The sequence below is a fragment of the Hemicordylus capensis genome, chromosome 6 (assembly GCF_027244095.1).
Source record: "Hemicordylus capensis ecotype Gifberg chromosome 6, rHemCap1.1.pri, whole genome shotgun sequence".
Classification (NCBI taxonomy): Eukaryota; Metazoa; Chordata; class Lepidosauria; order Squamata; family Cordylidae; genus Hemicordylus; species Hemicordylus capensis.
The window spans coordinates 87,612,699-87,634,260 of NC_069662.1; the positions used below are offsets into that span (position 1 = coordinate 87,612,699).

The 21,562-nt window shown below is 41.2% G+C and overlaps 1 protein-coding gene across 1 annotated transcript in view; it reads right to left on the bottom strand.

Moving 5' to 3' along the window:
- CDK13 (cyclin dependent kinase 13) overlaps positions 1-21,562 on the bottom strand; it is a 52,008-nt gene that overhangs the window by 24,116 nt on the left and 6,330 nt on the right. Inside the window, exons 2-5 of the mRNA XM_053264037.1 lie at positions 15,798-16,433; positions 14,118-14,288; positions 10,646-10,785; positions 6,216-6,386 (exon numbers count right to left, since the gene is read on the bottom strand). Coding sequence (XP_053120012.1) covers positions 6,216-6,386; positions 10,646-10,785; positions 14,118-14,288; positions 15,798-16,433 — 1,118 coding nt within the window. The remainder of the gene's footprint in view (positions 1-6,215; positions 6,387-10,645; positions 10,786-14,117; positions 14,289-15,797; positions 16,434-21,562) is intronic.

A 21,562-nucleotide genomic window follows, 5' to 3' on the forward strand; every position in this document is an offset into this window, starting at 1 on the left:
TGACCAATTTGTTACACTCTGGCACACACAGAAAGTTACAGGATGTCTCCCTTGAACATTCAATGTAAAGGGCGGGGGGGGGGATTGGTACTCATGTTAAGTACATAATTCTATGTTTGTAGTTCAAATTACTACCTTAACCTCTGCACTTATATTCAAAGCAAAATATATTGTGATGTAGCATCTGGCTTGAAGATAATCAGAATGAAAGTTGGAATGACATTCAGGATACCATTTTACATATCACATTTTGAACCCTATCTCAGTTCCTATACTAATTTCCATGGGACCTGGAATAAATGGATTTTTCTTGAATATTGAGAGGTCACAGTAGACTTTGAAATTCAGTTTAGATATGACAGAAGTGGCTTGCCATGATGAGAAGCAGCAACAGCAGAAAGCCTTGGGCTTACACTCTCCCTTCTCCTACCTCCCCCTTTATTTGCATGCAAGGGGAGGAGATGATTAAATGATAAATTATGATTTGCAGTAAACCAGAAGTGGGTGTTTCCAGCTGCTGCTGCTGCTGCTTCCAGTTTGCATCAAATAATAATTTCTGATTTTGCCCAAATGCCAACTATGGAAGCTTCCAATTCCCTGACCTTGCACACAAGGCCAAGGCTCTCCGTGGCTCATCAAAAACCATGGTGTGTCATTACATCTGAATGGAGACAGTGTTTAGGATAATAGCATAAATCTGCATTTGAACTTCCAACATCCATTTGTCCCTCACTCTGTTTTATGGGTGGAGAGAGAGAGAAGGGAGGAAAGGCAAGCAAGACAAGCAACAAAAATACATTGCATTACAATATGTGAAGGGAGAGCTCTCAAACACTGTGCTTTACAAGTTTATAAATGTGTGTTAAGTGGGCAATGCCTTCCACTACAACAGACGGAGCTACATGTCTGTCTTACCATTTCATGTGTTACCCATGTGTTCTATGATAGCCTTACACATGCTTCTTAGCCTCACTCACTGGAGAAAGTACTCCTGAACCAACAAAAATATGCCAGAAGATTATAACACCTCTCTCTGGTTTCTCAGGTTGAGGCCAGGAGGGCTTTCTATCAGCTTTGGCTGATACACCAGCTACATCCATTTCTGGAGAGAAATAATCTTAAAACAGTGGTGCATATGCTGGTCACCTCCAGACCTGACTACTGCAATGTGCTCTACGTTGGGCTGCCTTTGTACGTAGTCTGGAAACTGCAGATTGTACAGAATGCAGCAGCCAGGTTAGTCTCCAAAGAGATCATATTATACCCATTTTAAACAAACTACTAGTGGGCCCGGGTGCAGAGCATCTGCGCCTCTAGTTGGGCCCAGCCGTTCCCGCCACGCCAGTATGCCTGACTTTCTGGCTAGCCGACCAGCTGCTCTCCCCAGCCACTGTCAGCCAAGCTAGGCTGGCTTGCTGCCGTTTCCTCCATACGGCCAGGCCAGGGCCCACTGCCATCTCACCCTGGCAGGCGGGCCAGGCTGTTCCGCCACCGCCTGCTCCTCCTGGCCGGCGGGGCTTTGCCTGCCGGCCCTCCGCCTCCTGACTGCCGCCATTATTTCTCTCCACTTCAATGCTGGAACTCTTGTTCACTCTAGAGCATCTGTGCGCTAGTACATGATTGCTCCCCTCACTCCCTGCCACAGGCCTCCTCACCTCAGAGATCTCGCCACCCTCACCTGAGCTGCATTCCTGCTCCTGCTTCTCCATTCTGTTGCTTCCATCCCCCTCACCCCTCATGGTCATTGCTGCAGCATTGCTGCCACCTATTGGCCAAGCTACAGCCCGAGAGATCTCCCCATCTTCACTTGAGCCCTGCTCCTGCTCCTCCCCACAGGAGCAGCAGCAGTTGACCAGGCCATTCCTCACTGCTGCCGCCACCACCACAACCGCTTGTTCCCCTGAGGCTGCTGACAGGCCCGGGCCCAGGCCCGTCCCCTGCCTGCCTGCCTGCCTGCCTCCCTCCGACAATGGCCTCAGTAGCCCCAAACAGTGGCAGTGGCTGACTGGGCCCTTCCTTGCTGCCAGTACTGCCATGGCTGCTCATTCCCCTCAGGCTGCTGACAGAACATCTTCCGACCAGCAACAGTTGCATTCCAACTGACCTTAACCATCACAGCCGCCGCCTCCTCCTTATCTGCATATGGAATCCCCAATGCCCAATCACCACGGTGCCACAGGCTCCTCCTCCCTATCTACATATGGAATCCCCACTGCCCAATCAAGTGCTTTAGTGGGGGCGTGGCTTGCCTCATCCCCACAGTCCATCTACAGGAATTAATAATATAGATAGATAGTCCGTCTACAGGAATTAATAATATAGAAGACAGATATTGGCTACCAATAAGCTTCTGAGCAAGATACAGAGTGCTGGTTATTACCTATAAAACCTGAATAGCTTGCATTCAAAGTATTTAAGAGAATGCCTTCTTCATGAACCCCTGCTGCCTATTAAGATAACCTGTGGAGGTCTGGTTGCAGCTGCCACTGATGCGATCAGTGGCAACCCAAAACCAGGCCTTTTCTTGGGTTGTCTCAGGACTCTGGAATGACCTTTCTAATGAAATTAGAATCTCCCGCATGGTTTTTTCTCTGCATGTTTTTGTTTTGTTTTTTAAGGGCCTGAAAACACACCAGTTTAGTCAGGTTTATAGTTTTATGTTCACTTTTTTAATCTGTATTTTAATTACGCTATTTTTTAAATTCTGGTTGTGTTTTCAGATTGTGCATCACCCAGAGATTTGTGTATGGGGTGGTATAAAAATGTGTTTAAAAAACAATGAATAAATGCAGAATCAGAGTCACACAGGTATAGCCTGGGAACCTGTAACACTTGAGTTATACTCCAGGGTTCACATTAGGAGATGAGCAGACAGCATGTAACCCTCCAAATGATTCAATGGAACTGTTAGCTACGACCACATCTTTATTAATAGGCACGAGTCTGAGAAACTGGTCTCCAATGAACAGCTGAAAGAATCTGTATAAAGCTAACAAATGTCCACAATTACTTTATCAGCATGCACACAGTCTCTTGCACTCACAAGCTTAAGACTATCTAACTGAAAAATGGGGGGGGGTTTAGTTTCATTACTGCTGTACTTCCTTTTTAAGTCCCTCCACACGTTCACAGTACTAGTGAATAAACTGCTGAAAGAAATACCTCTTTTAATGACTATCCAATCGTCAGTTACACTCAGTTCTCCAGAACCTAACCGACTTCCCATTAGGTCTGACAGATTCAAAGTCACTCAAGTACAATGAGAACAGAGACGGAACTCTGCAGTGAAGCGTCCTCTGATGGTTGCAAGACTGCTGTCAGAGAAACCTTCCAAGCCACAGGCTTGCAGCAACACCACAGAACATCTGCTTGATGGCAGAAGAAAGCAGCTCACCACTCAAACAACAAAGTTTACGGGGACTAGCTTCTGATTTGATTTAGAAGACAAAGGCTAGACTGAAAACCCTTTCAGGAGTAAAGTCACAGCTGACCTTTCCAAAACTGCAGCAGACAGTTACTTTACCACCACCACAAGCTTTATGCTTTGCTTTTTTAAAAAACATGGATTTTAAAATTCACATTATCAGAACCAAAACTTTCCAAAAAGGTTATAAATTATTATTAAAAATAAAAGTTTTTATGTTTTACTTACACACACAGCCCAAACCGATTTAGGGAATTAGAGATTAAGACTAGGTACATTGCAGAACAAACAATTCTGATCACTTTAAAAAGTGATAGCATGTCATAATTAAGGGGAAAAACCTCAGTTTCTCTCATGGTATATAAATTGCTTTCTGACTCCCTAAATGGCACTCAATCTCAAAGTTATTACCCCTCCCCCAAATCATACTAAAACACAAACTTTGCATATAACAGTGGCTATATGCTGAAAGATTCAACTGATATATTCCACTGGTAACTTCAGCCCCCACCCTTCGTAACTTACTCTGATTTAACATTATTCTGCACTACTCAAATCTCAAAACAAATGAGATAACCCAAAGGGTTAATCCACCACCTGGTTTGTCTGATCTATGATCGTAATAAAATTTATTCTATTCTGTTCCATTCCACCACCTGGAGAGTTCTAATCACAATGTTGACCACCATCACTATCTTCTGCTGTAAGTCACTGATTTCTCCCCATCCTATTCGCCAAACTATGATTTCAAGTCATGGTCTGAATGTGCATTTCTTCAGTGCTTAATATTACTATTATTTATACACCACTTTTCAACAAAAGAGTTCTCAAAACAGTTTACATAGGGATATCCCTATATGAAGCAATGAAATCACAACATCTAAACTCCAAAGAAACTAAGACTTCATCAGTATAGCCAAAGCAACACACCTTCACACATGAAATGGCCAACTCCAATAAGATCATGCACCAGGTCAAGCCCATTACTGGAACCCTCACACTGCTATTGTATGACTACACCCCAGGGCCATGAACCATTGTGCACAACTGTGCTATGTACCCAAAGAAGGTGAGGATGTGGGCAGGGCCATAACCTTGTCATCTGTGCAATCCCACAACCTGTTGATGGCACAGCCTTGTAGCTTTTCTTTTGTAAGAAAAGGTTAAGGGTTTTTAAAGGCAAATGACGCACACGTGCATGAAACAGCCTGCACAATGGCAGCTCAAGTGGTTAGATCAGATGCCAAAGCAAGCTCTAAGTAGCTCAAGAACAGCAGACGTCTTAGTCACATATACAAGAAGTAAAGCTGCATCGTTCAACTTTATTGCTGCATAACTCCAACATTAAATATTCACCTAAAATCTGATATTAAAGGCAAGCTTTTCGATTGCTGCCTGATAGTGTGCCATTGCCTGCACTCATCTTCTGAACTACCTCAAATGAAAAAGCTGTTACCAACACTGGCTGGAAATGCAAATAATTATCAGACCATCTTCCTATATACAAGTATTGGGTACATTTTTCACCTTTGGGGTATAATTGAGCTCCTATGACCTAAACCGGGGATTCCCAACCTGTGGTACTCCAGATGTTGCTTAATTAAAACACCCATCACCCCCAGCCAAGAACAATTGTAGCTGGGAATGATGGGAGCTATAGTTCAGCAACATCTAGAGTACCATAGATTGGGAACCCCTAGCCTAAACAATCCAACTTGTTTATTTTGTGTAACATTGTATATCTGCTCTGACAAATACCATCTCACGTAAGAACAAGTTACGTGAACTTCAAAGGAAAAAAGTTCACATAAAACCACCCTGAGCCTTTCTGGAAGGGCAGTATAAAAATGGAATGCATGAATGCATGAATGAATGAATGAATGAATAAAAGGCTCTCTGATTTTGGCTTGGAGATGGAGGCTTTTGCTTTCTAACAACAAGTTGACCCAACAGTAGATCTCTACTTGAACTGAACTTGTCAAGTGAGAAATGCTGCTGCTTGTCCCATCATCACCTGCAAGTTCTTCTCTGGAGCTGCTTGTTATTGAGTACCGTTCCTGATACTCTATTTGTTTTGCTCCCATTTTATTTTAGTTTTTATTGTGATACAAGGTAATCTACTATTAACTGTATCCTGTTATTAGATTTGTGATTATTCACTGCCTCAGAAATCCCTTTCAGGTCAGAAAGGCAGGATAAACAAGTATTGTAACAAATAACTGATATTTAGAAAGGGAGAATACTCTAAACAGAAGCTTAACTGGATTGTAAATTGGACATTACCCTTCTGTTAACTTGTGTTCATCTGTAGACTGAGAATCAGAACAGAATTAAAACAAAGGCTTAGTTTCTTTTTTAGATGAACTATGTTTATGAATAAAGCCACCTAATAGCACAGCAGGGAAATAGCTTGCCTAGTGAGCAAGAGGTCGCCAGTTCGAATCCCCGCTGGTATGTTTCCCAGACTATGAGAAACACCTGTATCAAGCAGCAGTGATATAGGAAGATGTGGAAAAGCAGCGTCTCATACTGCGCGGGAGGAGGCAATGGAAACCCCTCCTGTATTCTACCAAAGAAAACCACAAGTCTCTGTGGGCGCCAGGAGTCGACTCCAACTCGGCGGCACAACTTTACCTTTATGTTTATGAATAAGGAATGTGTACAGTTGTATTGTAGCTCCATAAATGCTTGTTTTACAATTATGATGTATTTTGCAAAACAGCAACTGGGATCCAAACAACAGTAAGTGGAAGAAAGTGTCAGTTCCATGAACTGTCCCTTTGGTAAATACCTTTGTCCTTCTTGAAGTCTAGAGCATCCTCCTTATCTGTCACAATTTCCTTCATGTTGATTATACTTTGGTGAGTAAGTTGTCGAAGAATCTTAATTTCTCGAATAGCTGTAATTGGAAATCCTTCCTTCTCATTATCCAACCGTACCTTCTTTAGGGCCACCATTTCTCCTAGAAGGAAACCATAAAAATCATTTCAATTATGTTCTTCAGAATTTAATGCAGCTTTTGACAATGCCGTAAAAACAAGTCATCTCTAAAGCTTAAAGATTGCTCCACAGACCATGAAATTAAGGCATACTTCGTGTACTCAGTTTCAACATTACAACTATGCAAATAAAATAAGTGATGTTAAAAACTTTCCTATTGCCACAAAGTCATGTCCTTTCAGCAGGCATGAAAGCAAGTGCAACGCTTTCATGCACAGCAAAACACTATGCAGGACATAATCTAGCAAAGTTGTTTCACATATAATTTTCCACATAAACACAATCTCAAAAATCACAAGCCCCTCAAGAACCATTTCCTATTGCCCAAAGCCATGTGACATGGGCTTTAGGGATGTGCACAAATGGGTTCATGCACTCCCAGGAGGCGGGCGGTGGGGTAACTTTAAGACGCTTTACTTTACTGGCGCTCTCCACCCCCAGCACAGTACCTCCAGTGACTGCTGCTGGTGTCTATCTTATGTTTCTTTTTAGATGGTGAGCCCTTTGGGGACAGGGATCCATCTTATTTATTATTGCTCTGTGTAAACCACCCTGAGCCATTTTTGGAAGGGCAGTATAGAAATCAATCAATCAATCAATCAATCAAATAAATAAATGAAATAAAGGGGGTTACCTTTAAGGAGGGTGCCCATCCTCCACCCCCTCGCTTTCCCCCCGCCGGCGCTGTCTCCAAAAATGCTGGTGCAGGGCTGCTGCATACCTTCTTGCAGCCCTGGTCAGCATCGTAGCAGAAGTGGCCGGTGCACGTGCGTGAAGGTACACAGCAGCCCCACGCCAGCATTTTTGGAGACAGAGCTGGCGGGGGGGAAAGGGTACCCTCCCTGCTCCTTAAAAAAGGTTTTTAAAAACCCGCCTCCAAACCAGTCCAGCAGTCTGTAAAAGGACCAACAAACCAGTTTGTGCACATCCCTAATGGGCTTGGCAGTTCAGACAATCTCATTTTTGAAGGCTTACCTGTATCCTTAGCTTGGTAAAATGCCCGTAAGTGCCTTCTCCAATCATATCAAATTCCCCCAGTCAATTTCTCTCTCTCTCTCTCTCTCTCTCTCTCTCATATACTTCTCTTTTACTCAGGAGATGACAAAACTCCTTTTTAGCCATGGAGCACAAGACCCATTAAATAATTTAGAATGAAACATATGGTTCACCACTGGATCACATGGTCCATCACATCCAATATCCGGTCAATAAAAACAGGTTGCTTACCTGTAACATGGTAGTGATCCCACAACATTCATGAACAATGGGTTCTGAGCCTGCTCAGACCAACTTCAGGTAAAATTCGTTAGCTCCTCAAGACGCCTCCAACCGCCTCCTGCACGTGCCCTGCAGGATCTTACAGCGGCGGTTAGGCGTCCTCTCAGTTTCTTGTTGGCCAACTGGTGCTATATGCATCTCTGCATGTATGTATTGCTTGTGCTCTGCAGTGGGGATGGCTGGGAGAGTTTTATAAATGTCGTGGGATCACTACCAGATCATCTGTTACAGGTAAGCAACCTATTTATCTGGATAGTGATCTCACAACAGTCAAACAATGGGTGAATTACAAGCTTCCCTTGAGTTGGTGGGAGCTGCAAGCTATTGCAACACCCTTTTCAGCACTGATCTTCTGAGCCGCCGCTGCAGAGCGAAGGTCTAAAGCATAATGCTCGATAAATGTTTGATCGGAAGCCCAGGAAGCAGCCATGCAAGTGTCCTTGAACCTAACGCCAGACAAATGTGATGTTGCATACATTTTCGTTGAATAGGCCTTCACCAATCTTGGTGGGGCCACTTTTTGCAGTTCGTAAGCCATCATTATGACTTCCACTAGCCAATGTGATATCCATTGGCGTGATGGTGTTTGGCCCTTTTTCTGGCCACTCACACAGACAAACAAATATCTTGTTTTCCTCATCCTCTGTGTTCTCTTTAAATAGAACACAACCGCTCTACGCACAATCAAGAGAATAAAATGTGTGCTCCAAAGGAAAGGATGGATTCCTGAAAAAGGTTGGTAGAACTATATCATGGTTCAAATGAAAGTCTGAACCTTGGTCTGAAGTCTGGATCCATGTGCATCACTACCTTGTCTGGATAAAATTTTGTATATGGTTTGTCTATACGCAGTGCTAGAAGCTCACTTACGCATTTTGCGCTTTTTAGTGCCACTAGGAATACTGTTTTCAATGCCACCAATTTCATAGCAGCCGTTGCCATTGGCTCAAAAGGTTTTTCCATTAATGTGGAAAGTACAAGAGACAGACTCCACTTGTCCATGGACTGTCTTACTGGTGGGTAAAAATTATTTATGCCCTTCATGAATTCTTTGCACCTAGGGTGGGAGGACACTGTTTTCCTATCCCATCCACTGTGACATGCTGAAATTGCTGCCATATGTACCTTAGAGACATTCAAGAGTCCTTTTGTTTTCAAGGATATAAGGTATAGTAACACCTCCCTTAGTGTTGCTTCTTTGGGTGCAAAGTGTTTTTATTCTGCATAATTGCAAAACCTCTTCCATTTGGCCCAATTCTTCCACCTCAACACCCAGTCCGTGACTAAGGAAACCTCTAAACGTAGAAGTTGATGGAGTGATCTCTTGAGACTCCATCAGTTTCACGATGTCTGGCACCGATAAAGGATCTAACCCCATATTCACCTCGGTTCCGATGTCGTGTACGGTGTCGAAGGTGACAGGTGTCTGTTTGCTTGGTTTTGATGTCGAGGAAGCTGGCTTCAAATGCTGTGGTATCAACAATGATGGCAACTGTAGTATTGTTGTTGCCGATCAGAGAGATGCCACTCCATGTTGTGATTCTGGAGTCTGCTCACTTGGTTTCGATATTGAAGATGTCAATATCGAGTGTGGCTGCCTCGGTGTCGAAGGAGACTGTAGTGGAGTTGGTTGGTGCCGGTGAGAGCGATACCGCCTGATGCTGTGACTCCAATCAGTGCTGATCTGATGTTGATGCAGATGGGCTTCTTGTTTTTTGCAACCCTGTTGGAGAGGGCTATCTCAGATGTCTTGCTGCGAAGTTTTTTCTTGTGCATTTTGTCTTTATGTTTCTTTGGTGGTGGTGCATAAGGCAATGGCTTGCTTTTTCTCTTTGGGCTGGCATATATGGCAGTCGGTCTCTTGAAGGGTGTTTCATCCCTCGAAGTAGAGACTGCTGCTTCCAAGAGTTTAGACTGCGTATATGTTGCAGTTCTCGGTGCCGATTTCGAGATCGCACTTGAAGTTGCAGGAGTCAGAGGCATGGATTTTCTGGGCCAGAGTGCGTCTTCCATTAATGCCACCTTAAGTTGGGCCGCCTGGTTTTTAAGTCTGCTTAGAGAATGATGATCAGATTGAGCAGGCCGCGGCACTATGGCCCTCCCCCAAGCACAGCAAACGGAGTTGGTGGCTGTCAGTTGAAGGAAGTTTCCCCTTTCAATTTTCACACCTTGGTGGTCTTCTCCCTAGGAGCTTTTGTATTCATGAGAGGCACAATAGGGGATCTACACAAGAGGGTAATCAGTTCCAATCCAGGGTCCAGCCAATAAATCCACCATAAACAAGTTAAAATCATTACGCATCTCTGTATCATTTAGCGTTCTGTTGTCAAAGTCCGTGTAATCGCTCAAAATTTTCCAAATTTAATGGATAATCCTTAGAATAGTTGATTCCATTCCATTTTCTAGCCATTGAATGGATTTTTTAATTTAGTTTATTTCTGAGGAGCTCTAGTAATCTGAAGATGTGATCGCTAAGGCAGTCAGAAAGAAACTGAGAGAAGAACACCTAACCACTGCTATAAGAGACTGCAAGGCACGTGCAGTAGGTGGTTGGAGGCATCTCGAGGAGCTAACAAATTTTACCCAAAGTTGGTCTGCGCAGGCGCAGAACCCATTATTTATGACTGTTGTGAGATCACTATCCAGATCCAATATCACATTCAATATCCTGTCAATAACCACAGCCAAGCAGCACTGGATTTATTTCACTGTCAGAGAGATTTCTGGTATAGCCCTGGTATCTCTCTATGCCTTCTAGGTATGTGTTCCAGACATTTATAAGGTCTTAAATAATTTACTTAGCTTTCTACTCCTCCTACATGACTCACTAATGAATTGATGTGACGTCCCACAGTTAATCCTTTCTGTGTCGAGTAGTTCTACAGAGAAGCCAATGGCCATACCTACTTGACTGTGTACATAATCTCATTTTTGAAGGCTTACCTGTATCCTTATCCCTTGCTTTGTAAACTTGCCCATAAGTGCCTTCTCCAATAATGCCAATGATATCAAATTTATCCACACAACGCTTCCCCCAGTCAATTTCTTTTTGCTTTGTTTCACCGTGGCGTGGTCCACATATCCTAACAAAAACAAAACAGTAAAATGCATGTTATGGATACATTTTCATATTTTGTCCCAAGGAAACACAAGCTTGTCTACTAATATTCTACCATCTGTTAAATGACTTCAACATTTATTTTCAGTCTAGACAAATGTTGTTAACCATTACTTTCATTTGAGATTTCTTTCCAACCAATATGACTTTGCAGTTCTCATGTAATAGCAAAATTTAGGGTGCATATCAGGACTTCTGTCTATAACAAAGAGCATTAAGCAAGTAGAGAGGGAGCAATTAGTGTATGTGGTATCACAAGTGTCTGTTTACTCTCTCAATTTTAACACTGAGTTGACATACAGACTATCATGCTTATTTCTTCCTCCTTCCAAATGCTACACTGAAAATCTTGCTACAAAATTCCAGTGTAATTAACTGTTAAAGGGTCACTTCTGTTAGTTAAGGCAAGTAACAAAAAATGTTCTGCCATTATAAGCCTCATTATTACATTGCTTATAAATATGGCATTTGTTGATATAACAACTTGAAACTTTGCATACATGATCTACTGGATGAGGTCAACTAATGTGCCTAATTTCAAAGCAATGTGATAAAAATTGCTACAAATACAGCAAGTTTAAAAGCAATGAAAATTAACTAATTGGTCCTTTTTTGTCCAATCTATAATTTATTTAGTCAAATTTGTAGACCACCCCAGACTTCCGTCTCTGGGTGGTTTACAAAACATATTAAGACAAAAAAATTTAAAACCATAATCAAGTTTAAAAGGTTGGGTGAAAAAAATAAGTGTCTAAGAACTTTTAAGAAGTTGTCAGAGACAGAGAGGCTCTTATTTCAGAAGGGAGCTCATTCCAGAGCTTTGGGGCAGCAACAAAAAAGTCCCGTCCCTAAGTAGCCACCAGATGAGCTGGTAGCAACTGCAGACTCTCTGGATGATCTCAATGGGTGATAGGGCTCATGGCAGAGAAAAAATTATGTTAAATACCCAGGGCCTAAGCTGTTTAGGGCTTTATGGGTTATTACCAGCACCTTGTATTTTGCATGGAAACTTATTGGCAACCAGTATAGTTCTTTTAGTAATATGGTCTTTTAGTAATATGGTTTTAGTAATATAGTTCTTTTAGGAGTAATATGGTCTCTCTGAGATGACCAACCATAGACCAACCTGGCTGCTGCATTCTGTACCAACTTCAGTTTCCAAATGGCATACAGACAGCCCCACAAAGAACATGTTGCAGTTGTCAGATCTGGAGGTTAGCAGCATATGTACCACTGTTGTTCTTATTGTTCGATTTCTATTTGTTATGTGGTTATCTCAAGAAATGGATGCAGCTGGTGTATCAGCCAAAGTCGATAGAAAGCATCTCTGACCTTGACATCAATCAGTGACACCAGGGAGAGGTTTGGATCCAGAAGCACTCCCAGACTGTACCTGTTTCTTCTGGGCAAGTGTGACCTATCCAGAACTGGCAGATCAAAACTGCCTCCTGAGTTCCAACCCCACACAATAAGTATTCTCTGGATTCAGTCTCTGTGATCCATCATCCAGCCCATTACTGCCTTCAGGCCAGCCTTTAGGGAGAGTATGCCTTCTCCTGATGATGTTGACATGGAGAAATAGATTTGGTTTTCATCAGCATACTGATAAAACCCTGCACCAAATCTCTTGATGATCCCTCCTAGCTAGATGTTAAAAAGCATTGGAGACAGTATGGAGCCCTGAGGGATGCCATATAAAAGGTTCACATTTTGAAGAGCAACCGTCTCCAAGAGACATCATCTGGAATCTGCCCAAAACATAGGAGCAGAACCACTGCAAAGCAATCTTTAGACAACTGTATCATATATTTCTTTCAAATTTGGTGAAAATGACTGATATAGTCTACTACCATATGTAATTATTTGAGGAAGGATGCCTTTTAGTGGTTTGGTGAAGTTTTGAGCAGTAGTTCAAAAGATATTAAGATTTTCCAACCCCATTAAAGCCTATGGCTTTAATGGGAAATGTATTGGGAAATGTAGTCCTTTCCCACACATATCCTCAAGAGTTCTATGAGGAAAGTGCTAAAGGATTATACTTCCTGGAACTCCATGTACATCTTCAAAGACACTGTTGTACATACTGTTGTATATCACAATGGCAGACTATTATAACACAGAATATACAATGGTTTCAGAAATATATAAAACATAACACAATTCACTCTCTTTATCACCAACACAAAATGTAACACTGGGGAGGGTATTGGATTGTCAACACTGTAATGATAAATTGCCTTTTCACAAACCACAGAAATCAGAAAAGTCAAAAAAGCCTGACAGTTAATGACCAGAGTTAGGGTTATCGCCACAAAGCCAGGAAACTGGAACCAAAGACTGATTTCTTAACAAATGTGCCACGGGAGTAACGATGTTGTACAATGTCATAAATTGTGCTCACTTATAACTGGCCTTCAATAGGCAATGTGGGGCCATCTTTGTTGATACCAGGCATGCCATCTTGAGCTGGGCCTCAAAGACCAAGGAAAAGTGTGGGTGCCATGGGGCACCAGTTGTAAGCAGGCACAATTTGCAGTAATGCCCAACATCATTACTGGCATGTCTGTTGAGGCATCAGCCTTCGCTTGAGCCAAAATGAGATAGCTCTAACTCTGGTCTTAAACTGGCAGGGTTTTTTGTTTTTTACTGATTTATTAAATTTATAAACTGCTCTTCCACCAAGGAGCCCAGAGTGGTGTATATGATTATGTTTATCCTCATAACAACCCTGTGAGGTAGGTTTGGCTAAGAGATAAGTGACTGGCCCAGAGTCACCCAGTCAGTTTTATGGCTGAAAGGGGATTTGAACTTCGGTCCTCCCAGTCCTAGTCCAACACTCTAACCACACAACCAGTTCTGTGTGCCTGTTGGGACTGGAAGCTTGTATTTTTCAATCACTAGCTCCAAATTTCTGGTTGCATGGCAAGTCATTTTGAAACTGAGTGTTTTCAAAAACCAGAGTAGGAGGGCTATTCTCCTGTAGCCACTACAGACCTGGTGAAACAACTGCACCAACTGGAGGATCGGGGAGAACTATTCCTCTACCACCATCAACAGCTTGTTCCACCAAGATTACAAGGGCCAGCAGTTAATACCATCTGCCCAGAGAGATCTACAAGAACAGCTTGTTAAAAGAATAAGAGTGGAGGAGAGATTGTAGTGAAAACTTTAGAGTAAAAGAACAAAAGTTGTCTTGATTATTGCCCATTTTTAACTATGTAAGCTATTTTGAGAACTTTGTTGAAAAGCACTATTATCAACATTCTAAATCAAAGATAGAAAGGGATGAACGCATACTTCGGCCTCTTTTTAGGATGTGGCTGCACTGGTATCTTCTTCTCTTCGGGGCTTCTGGATGCCTCATCTCCTCCAGGCAACTCAGGGGGCAGTGGTAGGTCTGCAAGCAAGTGGCGTAACTTCTTCTCCACTTCTTTTTTAACTGCTTTCACAGAAATGTTCCCTTGCAAACTAGAGAAACAAACAAACTTGGTAGCTTCATATTTGAAAGTACGACAGATTAGAAACCAAAGCTTATGCATCCCTCACCCCGCTTTTCTGTAGCAGTTTTGCCAGGATTTACATTTTGCAGAATACCAAATGTGGATAACGTGAAGATAGTAATTGGGTTATAACTTCACAAGCCTGCTATAGACCTAGAATTTTCGAGGCTGCGGCATCTTCCTGACCAGCTACTGACGGAAAATTAAACACTGAAAGTAATTCATAATTAATCTCCACATAAGACAGACACCATGTGTCAACTGACCCCATAGTTAATTCCCATGTGTTCTCATTGTTTGTTTGTTTCACAACACTTGCCATAGCTCTGTGAGAAATATGAAGAGTTACTGTTAGAGACTACCATAATATGTAATGTTTCATAAATCTTAACAGAAAATGTTGTTTAGCATCATCATCTAAATCTATCTCCAAAAGAGCTGGAAACATTATGATCTTTATGGATGAGTAACTGGAGTGTCTGAGGGGGAATGAAAACTACCAGCAGACTCAGGGTGACCTGCAGATACAAGAGAACCTCATTATCCGTGGGGGTTCCGTTCCGCGAGATTGATAGTGAAACCGTGGATAACAAGGCATTAAAGTCTATGTAATATGGGAGGGTTAGGTTCCTAGACTTGAAAAACATCACCTAAAATTGCCTCCCAAATGAGACAACAGGTAGGACAAAAGTGCCCTACCATGTTCCACTGACCTTCAGGAGTCCAAGAATGCCCCCAAGCTGAAAATTTGCCAAATTTCAGCAGAAAGTTGTTTTTAGTCATGTTTATTTGTTTTTTAAATGAGCCATAAAATGGCTCCTGCACTCAAAATGGCAGCGGAAATTACCTCTGAGGTCATTTCTGGCCATCCTCAACCCACAGATACGCGAGTGTGACCCCTTTTTTGCCTGGGCTTTTCCTCACGTTTACCAAGGTCAGGCTTTTCCTCACGTTTACCAACCGCAGATAGCTAAAACCATGGGTGCCGGATCAGCAAATAGCGAGGTTCTCCTGTATGCAGGCGTTTTACTTTTAAAAACCCTTTAAAAACCTAAGGGGGGCAAACCCCTGAAAACTAACCCAATATAACTCAATGGAGCGGAATATTCAGAGACTAGACGGCACTTGACAAGCAAGTGGGCAGAGCTAATGGAACTCAGTGGAGAGTCTGGGAGAAGGGACTTGAACAAGAAGAGTGCAAAATCTCTCAGCTCGAAGAATACTCCCTTACAACAGTAACATGCACATCAGGCATATACTGCAACATTTTGTCGCAGGTCCATAATTGTCTACTTAATGTTCAACCCTGTCTCCCCATCTGACTGTTTTGCTGACCCTTTCGTAGCTTTTAAAAAAAATAAATTTTAGCATGTGCCAGTTTAGGGATGTGACACTGCACGGTTTGCCTCATATTCAAAAAAATAAAACCCACAACTGGAAATTGTGCCTTAAAAAGAACAAGTATATCACGACTCACTAATCTGTATCTTTCTCTTCAGGCAGCATAGGAGGAAGAGGCAGGGGTGGCAGCGTGGAAGTTATTAGTGCAGTACTGCGCTCTTTTTCCTTGGGTGCTGCACTTGGGGGATGCGGCTTATTTTTCTCTTTCACTGCAACAGGCTGTGGTGGTGGTGGCGGTGGCAGCGGTAGCTGTGGCTGTTTCACAGGTGTTGATTTACTCTCCTTCACCACTGAAACTTTTTGTTTAGCAGCTTTCTCTACAATCACGTTGTTTTCAGCCTTTGTCTCCGGAACGGGGATTTTTGCCTTTGTCTTATCATTTTTCAGGGCTGAAACACCCAATGGTGAACGTACATGCTCTGTTTTTGTCTTTTTCAGTTCCTTCACACTGTTCACTTGCGGTACAGTCACCCCAGTGTCTGTGCTTCCCTTAGTAGGTGTAGAGGTGTTTGAAGCTTTTGCATTGGCTTTGGCTGCCTCTGCAGCTCTAGCTTTTTTGTTCTTGTTCAACTCCGCAGCCAGGCTACTTTTTAGAGTCAGAGTGCTAGGAGAAATACTTGACTGCCGGCTTCTGGATCTTGATAATCTGTGCCTACTGCGAGATCTTGAATGCCTTGAGTAAGGGCTTCTGCTTCGGGACTTTGCCGATCTCCTGATTAAAAGAGTAAAGATTGAATCAGCTCTTCATGTTTTTGTTTTTGTTTTTTAAAAAACTCCCAACAGCTTAACTGTTTTGTCTTTACTGAACAGTTTCTATAATCATTCTATTAGCATGTTTGGAGAAGAAGTGGCTTTTCTGCCACAAAGTTCAGTATGAGTTACCTAAAAGACTTATTATTTTCAATTGTGAAATCCCCTCCTTTTTAGAACTGTGCACTAGTTTACAATATAAAGGCATTAGAATTTTGTAAGCTGGACTGAAGATTAAGTCAAGCTCATTCTCATTTTGAGGTCACTGGCTGACATTCCATTCAAAGTAAAGCCAGCAGTTCTCAGCCACTCAAACTAATGCGGGCATCTAGAACCACACTTAGTGTTGCACAAGAGTGTTCTTGAGCTAAAGTGTAAAACTGCACAATCATACTTCCGTGACAGTACAACCATTGTTTCCAATGGCTGTAGCACTACAGAACTACAACTGTGTGTTAGCGTAAGAACACGCTTGCATAACACCAAGCAGCAGCACACAACATGCACAGCATGGGCGGATGAGAACCACACACACTGTTCTGTGCAGAATGTCAGCCAAGGAACTCAAGTCTGCCTCTTACATATCTGTCTATTGACTTTCAGTAAACAGATACGGAAGGGTACTTATGCAAATTTATTGTTTAGGCACAAAGGATACAAGGCCCTCAAACCTTTCAACAATCATTAGAACATGCAAAGCCTCTTTAAATAACAGTAATTGCAAACCACTGCTAAGAGATACAGGTGGGAAAAGCTTGAATTTTAAAAAATAGATATTTAAGTCAGATTTTAAATTGCTTTTTTATTTATTTTATTTATTTAACATATTTCTATACTACCCAAAACTTGCATCTCTGGGCGGTTTACAACAAAAAATGACAACAGAAAAGTTAAAATAGTTAAAAACCAACAAAAACCAACATATAAATTAAAACATTGGTTACAATAAATGACAGCAAACAGTTAAAGCATTACAGCAATTTTAAAAAATTACAACAATATTTTAAAACAATGTTAAAACTATTTAATTTAATAGTTTAAAACTATTTAATTGAAAGCCTGCGTGAACAGATGTGTCTAAAGATTTTTTAAAAATTGTCAAAAGATGGGGAGGCTCTTATTTCAGCAGGGAGCGCATTCCAAAGCTTCAGAATAGTATTATATACTATTATTTAGTATGTAATAGGCTTATATTTTTTAAAATAGCCAGGATTTAAATGAAATCTGAATTTGATACCAACAAATTTGAGCAAAATCTATAATTGTAATCGACTGAAAAAATTAATGACCCCAAATGTCCAGTATCAAACACATTGAGTTAAAGGTTGCTTTTCTACGCAGAGAAGAAACCATGGGAAAGATATCTACCTTTTGAGGTCAAACAATAAATCATGTACTATATTATGGACATGATACGGGAGAGGAGAGCTGGTCTTGTGGTAGCAAGCATGACTTGTCCCCATAGCTAAGCAGGGTCTGCCCTGGTTGCATATGAATGGGAGACTTGATGTGTGGGCACTGGAAGATATTCCCCTCAGGGGATGGAGCCGCTCTGGGAAGAGCAGAAGGTTTCAAGTTCCCTCCTTGGCTTCTCCAAGATAGGGCTGAGAGAGATTCCTGCCTGCAACCTTGGAGAAGCCCCTGCCAGTCTGTGAAGACAATACTGAGCTAGATAGAGCAATGGTCTGACTCAGTATAAGGCAGTTTCCTATGTTCCTATGTTGATACTTGAGGCAAGATGCCTCTATATACCAGTTGCAAGGGAGCAATAGCAGGAGAGAAGGCATGCCTTCATCCCTTGCCTGTGGCTTCCCAGAGGCAATCCAGTGGGCCACTGTGGAAAACAGGATGCTGGGCTAGATGGACCTTGAGCCTGACCTGGAAGGGCTGTTCTTATGTCTCCATATCATTAAATGGCCAGTCACAAAAACATATTCTAAGTACCATACTCTATATAAAAGTGTATGCAAAACATATGCCCTCTTATTCAGTATCAAAGCTTTTCTTAGTTGTAAGCTGACACTTTCTCATTGTTCCATCAACTATTTATGCAGTTTTATTTAGGAAATACTTGAAATACAAATAGGACACATGGTTTAAATTAATCTTGTCAGTCATGTAAAACAACATTTAACTACATTTCATAGAGGTTCCCTCCAGTGCTTAATGTCTCAATCAAATGCAATGTTTAATTACTGAAACAAACTTACAACATGAGGATTTCATTAGGACTTATGAAAGACACTATGAGCAAATGCTACAGGTGTCTCAGGCAGATGCTACTTTATATCAATTCAGAGAATCAGTGGGCCATAAGAAATCTGAAACAATCTGATCTATACAGGTGTTCTAAAGGTACAACTGCCCACAGATTCATTCATCCTCATATAACCAATTTTAGTGTGCTACAAGAATAGAGAGGCAGTTGAGTGAAGAGCTCAAACATATCTGCACCAGTGTTCTCTCTAATTTTTCTCATCTGTGTGCAGAATGAGTTTTGTTCTGGGTGGCAGTATCAAGGCAGTGTGTGTATGTGTGTGTGTGTGTGTGTGCATTCGGGTTGAATCAGGAAGGCCCCACTCTGAGCAGGATCTAAAATTAACTGAGTGAACATTTAAAAACTTGTGAGTGCACACATGTGTGCACGCCTTAGAGGGAACACTGATCTGCACTCCAAGTTTTTGAGATATCTGATTATATTAATAGTTTCAAATATTTCTTAAAGTTATTATAGTAATACTATATGAAACAGGAATTGGAAAGAGAACCTACTATTTCACCCAGGAAATACTGAGAGTTTCCATTGCAAAATATAGTTAATGTAACTTCTCATTTCCAGAAAGAAATATTCTATGGATGCTGCCTCAGGTACAATAATGGAAGTCTCTATTTGCAATACCACACACTGAACATCCTGACATGCCACAGCACAAAGTAATTTTACACTGAATTTGTAGAGTTACAGATTAGGTAAAGACAATGATCGGATCAAGAACTGAACACCATTGTGCCAGTAAAAGCTTTTACAAATCTTCAGGGATTAAAAAGGGAAAGGGGAAAGGGATATATATTTTATGCCACACTGTATACAAAGTTTCATATGGAGAAAGAGGACTGAACGGAGATATAAGCACAGATCTCCACTCCCCAAAACAGTCTATGACACTGAGGCGAATGATGCAGAAAACAGAGCTTTTAGGCCTAAGACTCTACCTGAACACCAACATTAAGCAAAAAAATAAACACAGCATTGAGAGTGTAAAGTTATACTTAGTAGGGCAGCACAGCCTCCATCCTGCAAATAAACAAAAACAAAACCCTTCTATAAAAAGAGCTACATTGTTCAAGACCCAAAAGCAAAGACAAAAGGTAATAAGTACAATTTTAAAAGCTACTCTCTTCTTAGAGATAAAGTTTGCAGGCATTTCAGTTAGGTAGTGGGGTTTCAACATACAAAGGCAAATTTATTACAGTTTTCATCATATGCATTTTAATGAAGCATAGGTATGTTTTGTAAAAATGAAACAGAACTGAACCAGATATTTAATCACTTTTATGAGAATGTCTTTCATCCCATCTCAAAAAGCTGGGAAAGATTAAGATGAGAACAATTCAAAATGATCAGGAGGTTATAACAGAAATGAGGTCTGAACGAAGTAGTAAAACAATGACTAGCCTGTCCAACTGGAGCTCCTAACCAACACTGTCTCCCAGTGGAACTGGGGATGGATTGACAGCCACTACTTAATAAGAAGCCAGCCTACTGAAAGATTTGATTGGTTCCTGTGTCTCAGAGCATGTGATGGACGATAACCCAGTGTTGAGAATGACCACCCTACGTCTGAAAAAAGTGTAAACTGTTTCTCCCTGTTTCATAATACCAGAAATCAGGATCAATTAAACTGTCTGAACTTTGGCTTCTGTCCAGTGTTTAAAATAATTATACTAAAATATGCTAAGTGCCTTTATTAGAAGCTAAGTAGCACATTTCAATACACATACTTTTAAATACAAGTAACCAGAATTCAAAAAACTGGGCACAAAACTTGGCCAGCCCCCCTTCCCTCAAGAGCTACTCCCATGGATCAGGACATCTGGGATGGAACCCCCTCCCCCCCACACACACACACAATTTCCCATACTTTTTCTCTGTTGAAATGTTCAATTCTAAAAGTTTTCCATGGCTACATAAAAAACTTGAGATACAATATGGGGAAATTAACATGATGGAGATTACTAAATAAATATTAAATCAAAATCAGATGACAATCTATTTAGAGCATCAGGAATATTTGTATTTTCCTGCAAATTTCATGCAAATGAGGTGGGAAACGTCCAATTCAATTTTTTCAGAAAACCCACATCTCTGCTTTGGAGTAAGATTCCATATAGTGAATTCAAGGGGATACAAAGGACTGTAGTTGACGACTATATATATCATATTAATGTTGGTTTTTCTCAGGATTGTTACAAGACTGCAATACAGTTTGACTGGCTGACTAAGAAATTCACAACCCCTTCCCCACATGAGCAGAAGCACTTTCCATGCATGCATTGGGTCCCAGCCACAAAGACTTAAGAAACTTTCAATTTATGTTTACATGACTTTATGCTTTAGAATGGAATGCTCCTATTAAGAAAAGCAAAGGTGCCAAGGATTTTCAGGAAAACCTAGATTCATAAGTGGGATCAAGAAGATAAAAGGCAGACTGACCTCAGAAGTTTGTACTTGATTTAGACATAATTAATTAACCTGTGCTGGTCTATGACTGTAATAAAGATTGATTGATTGACATAATTAAGATGCAAATAGTGTTATGGCATCACAATATTTACTTAACATGACTTAATTATTTTCATAGGGCAATACTGCAGACAGTTACATTATTTTACATTCTTGCATTTTAGGTCTTGACTACTCACATATTTTGCATCTTACTGAAACAAGGTGAAGTGTGACCATCAAAACCATTCAACATGGAGGGGGAAACGTCAGGCACTTACAGAAGCAGTATTTCTTAAAGCAATCTAGGTCTTGAAATCTGAAATGCTACTCAGTTACCCAAATTAAGAATCTACATAGCTCACACA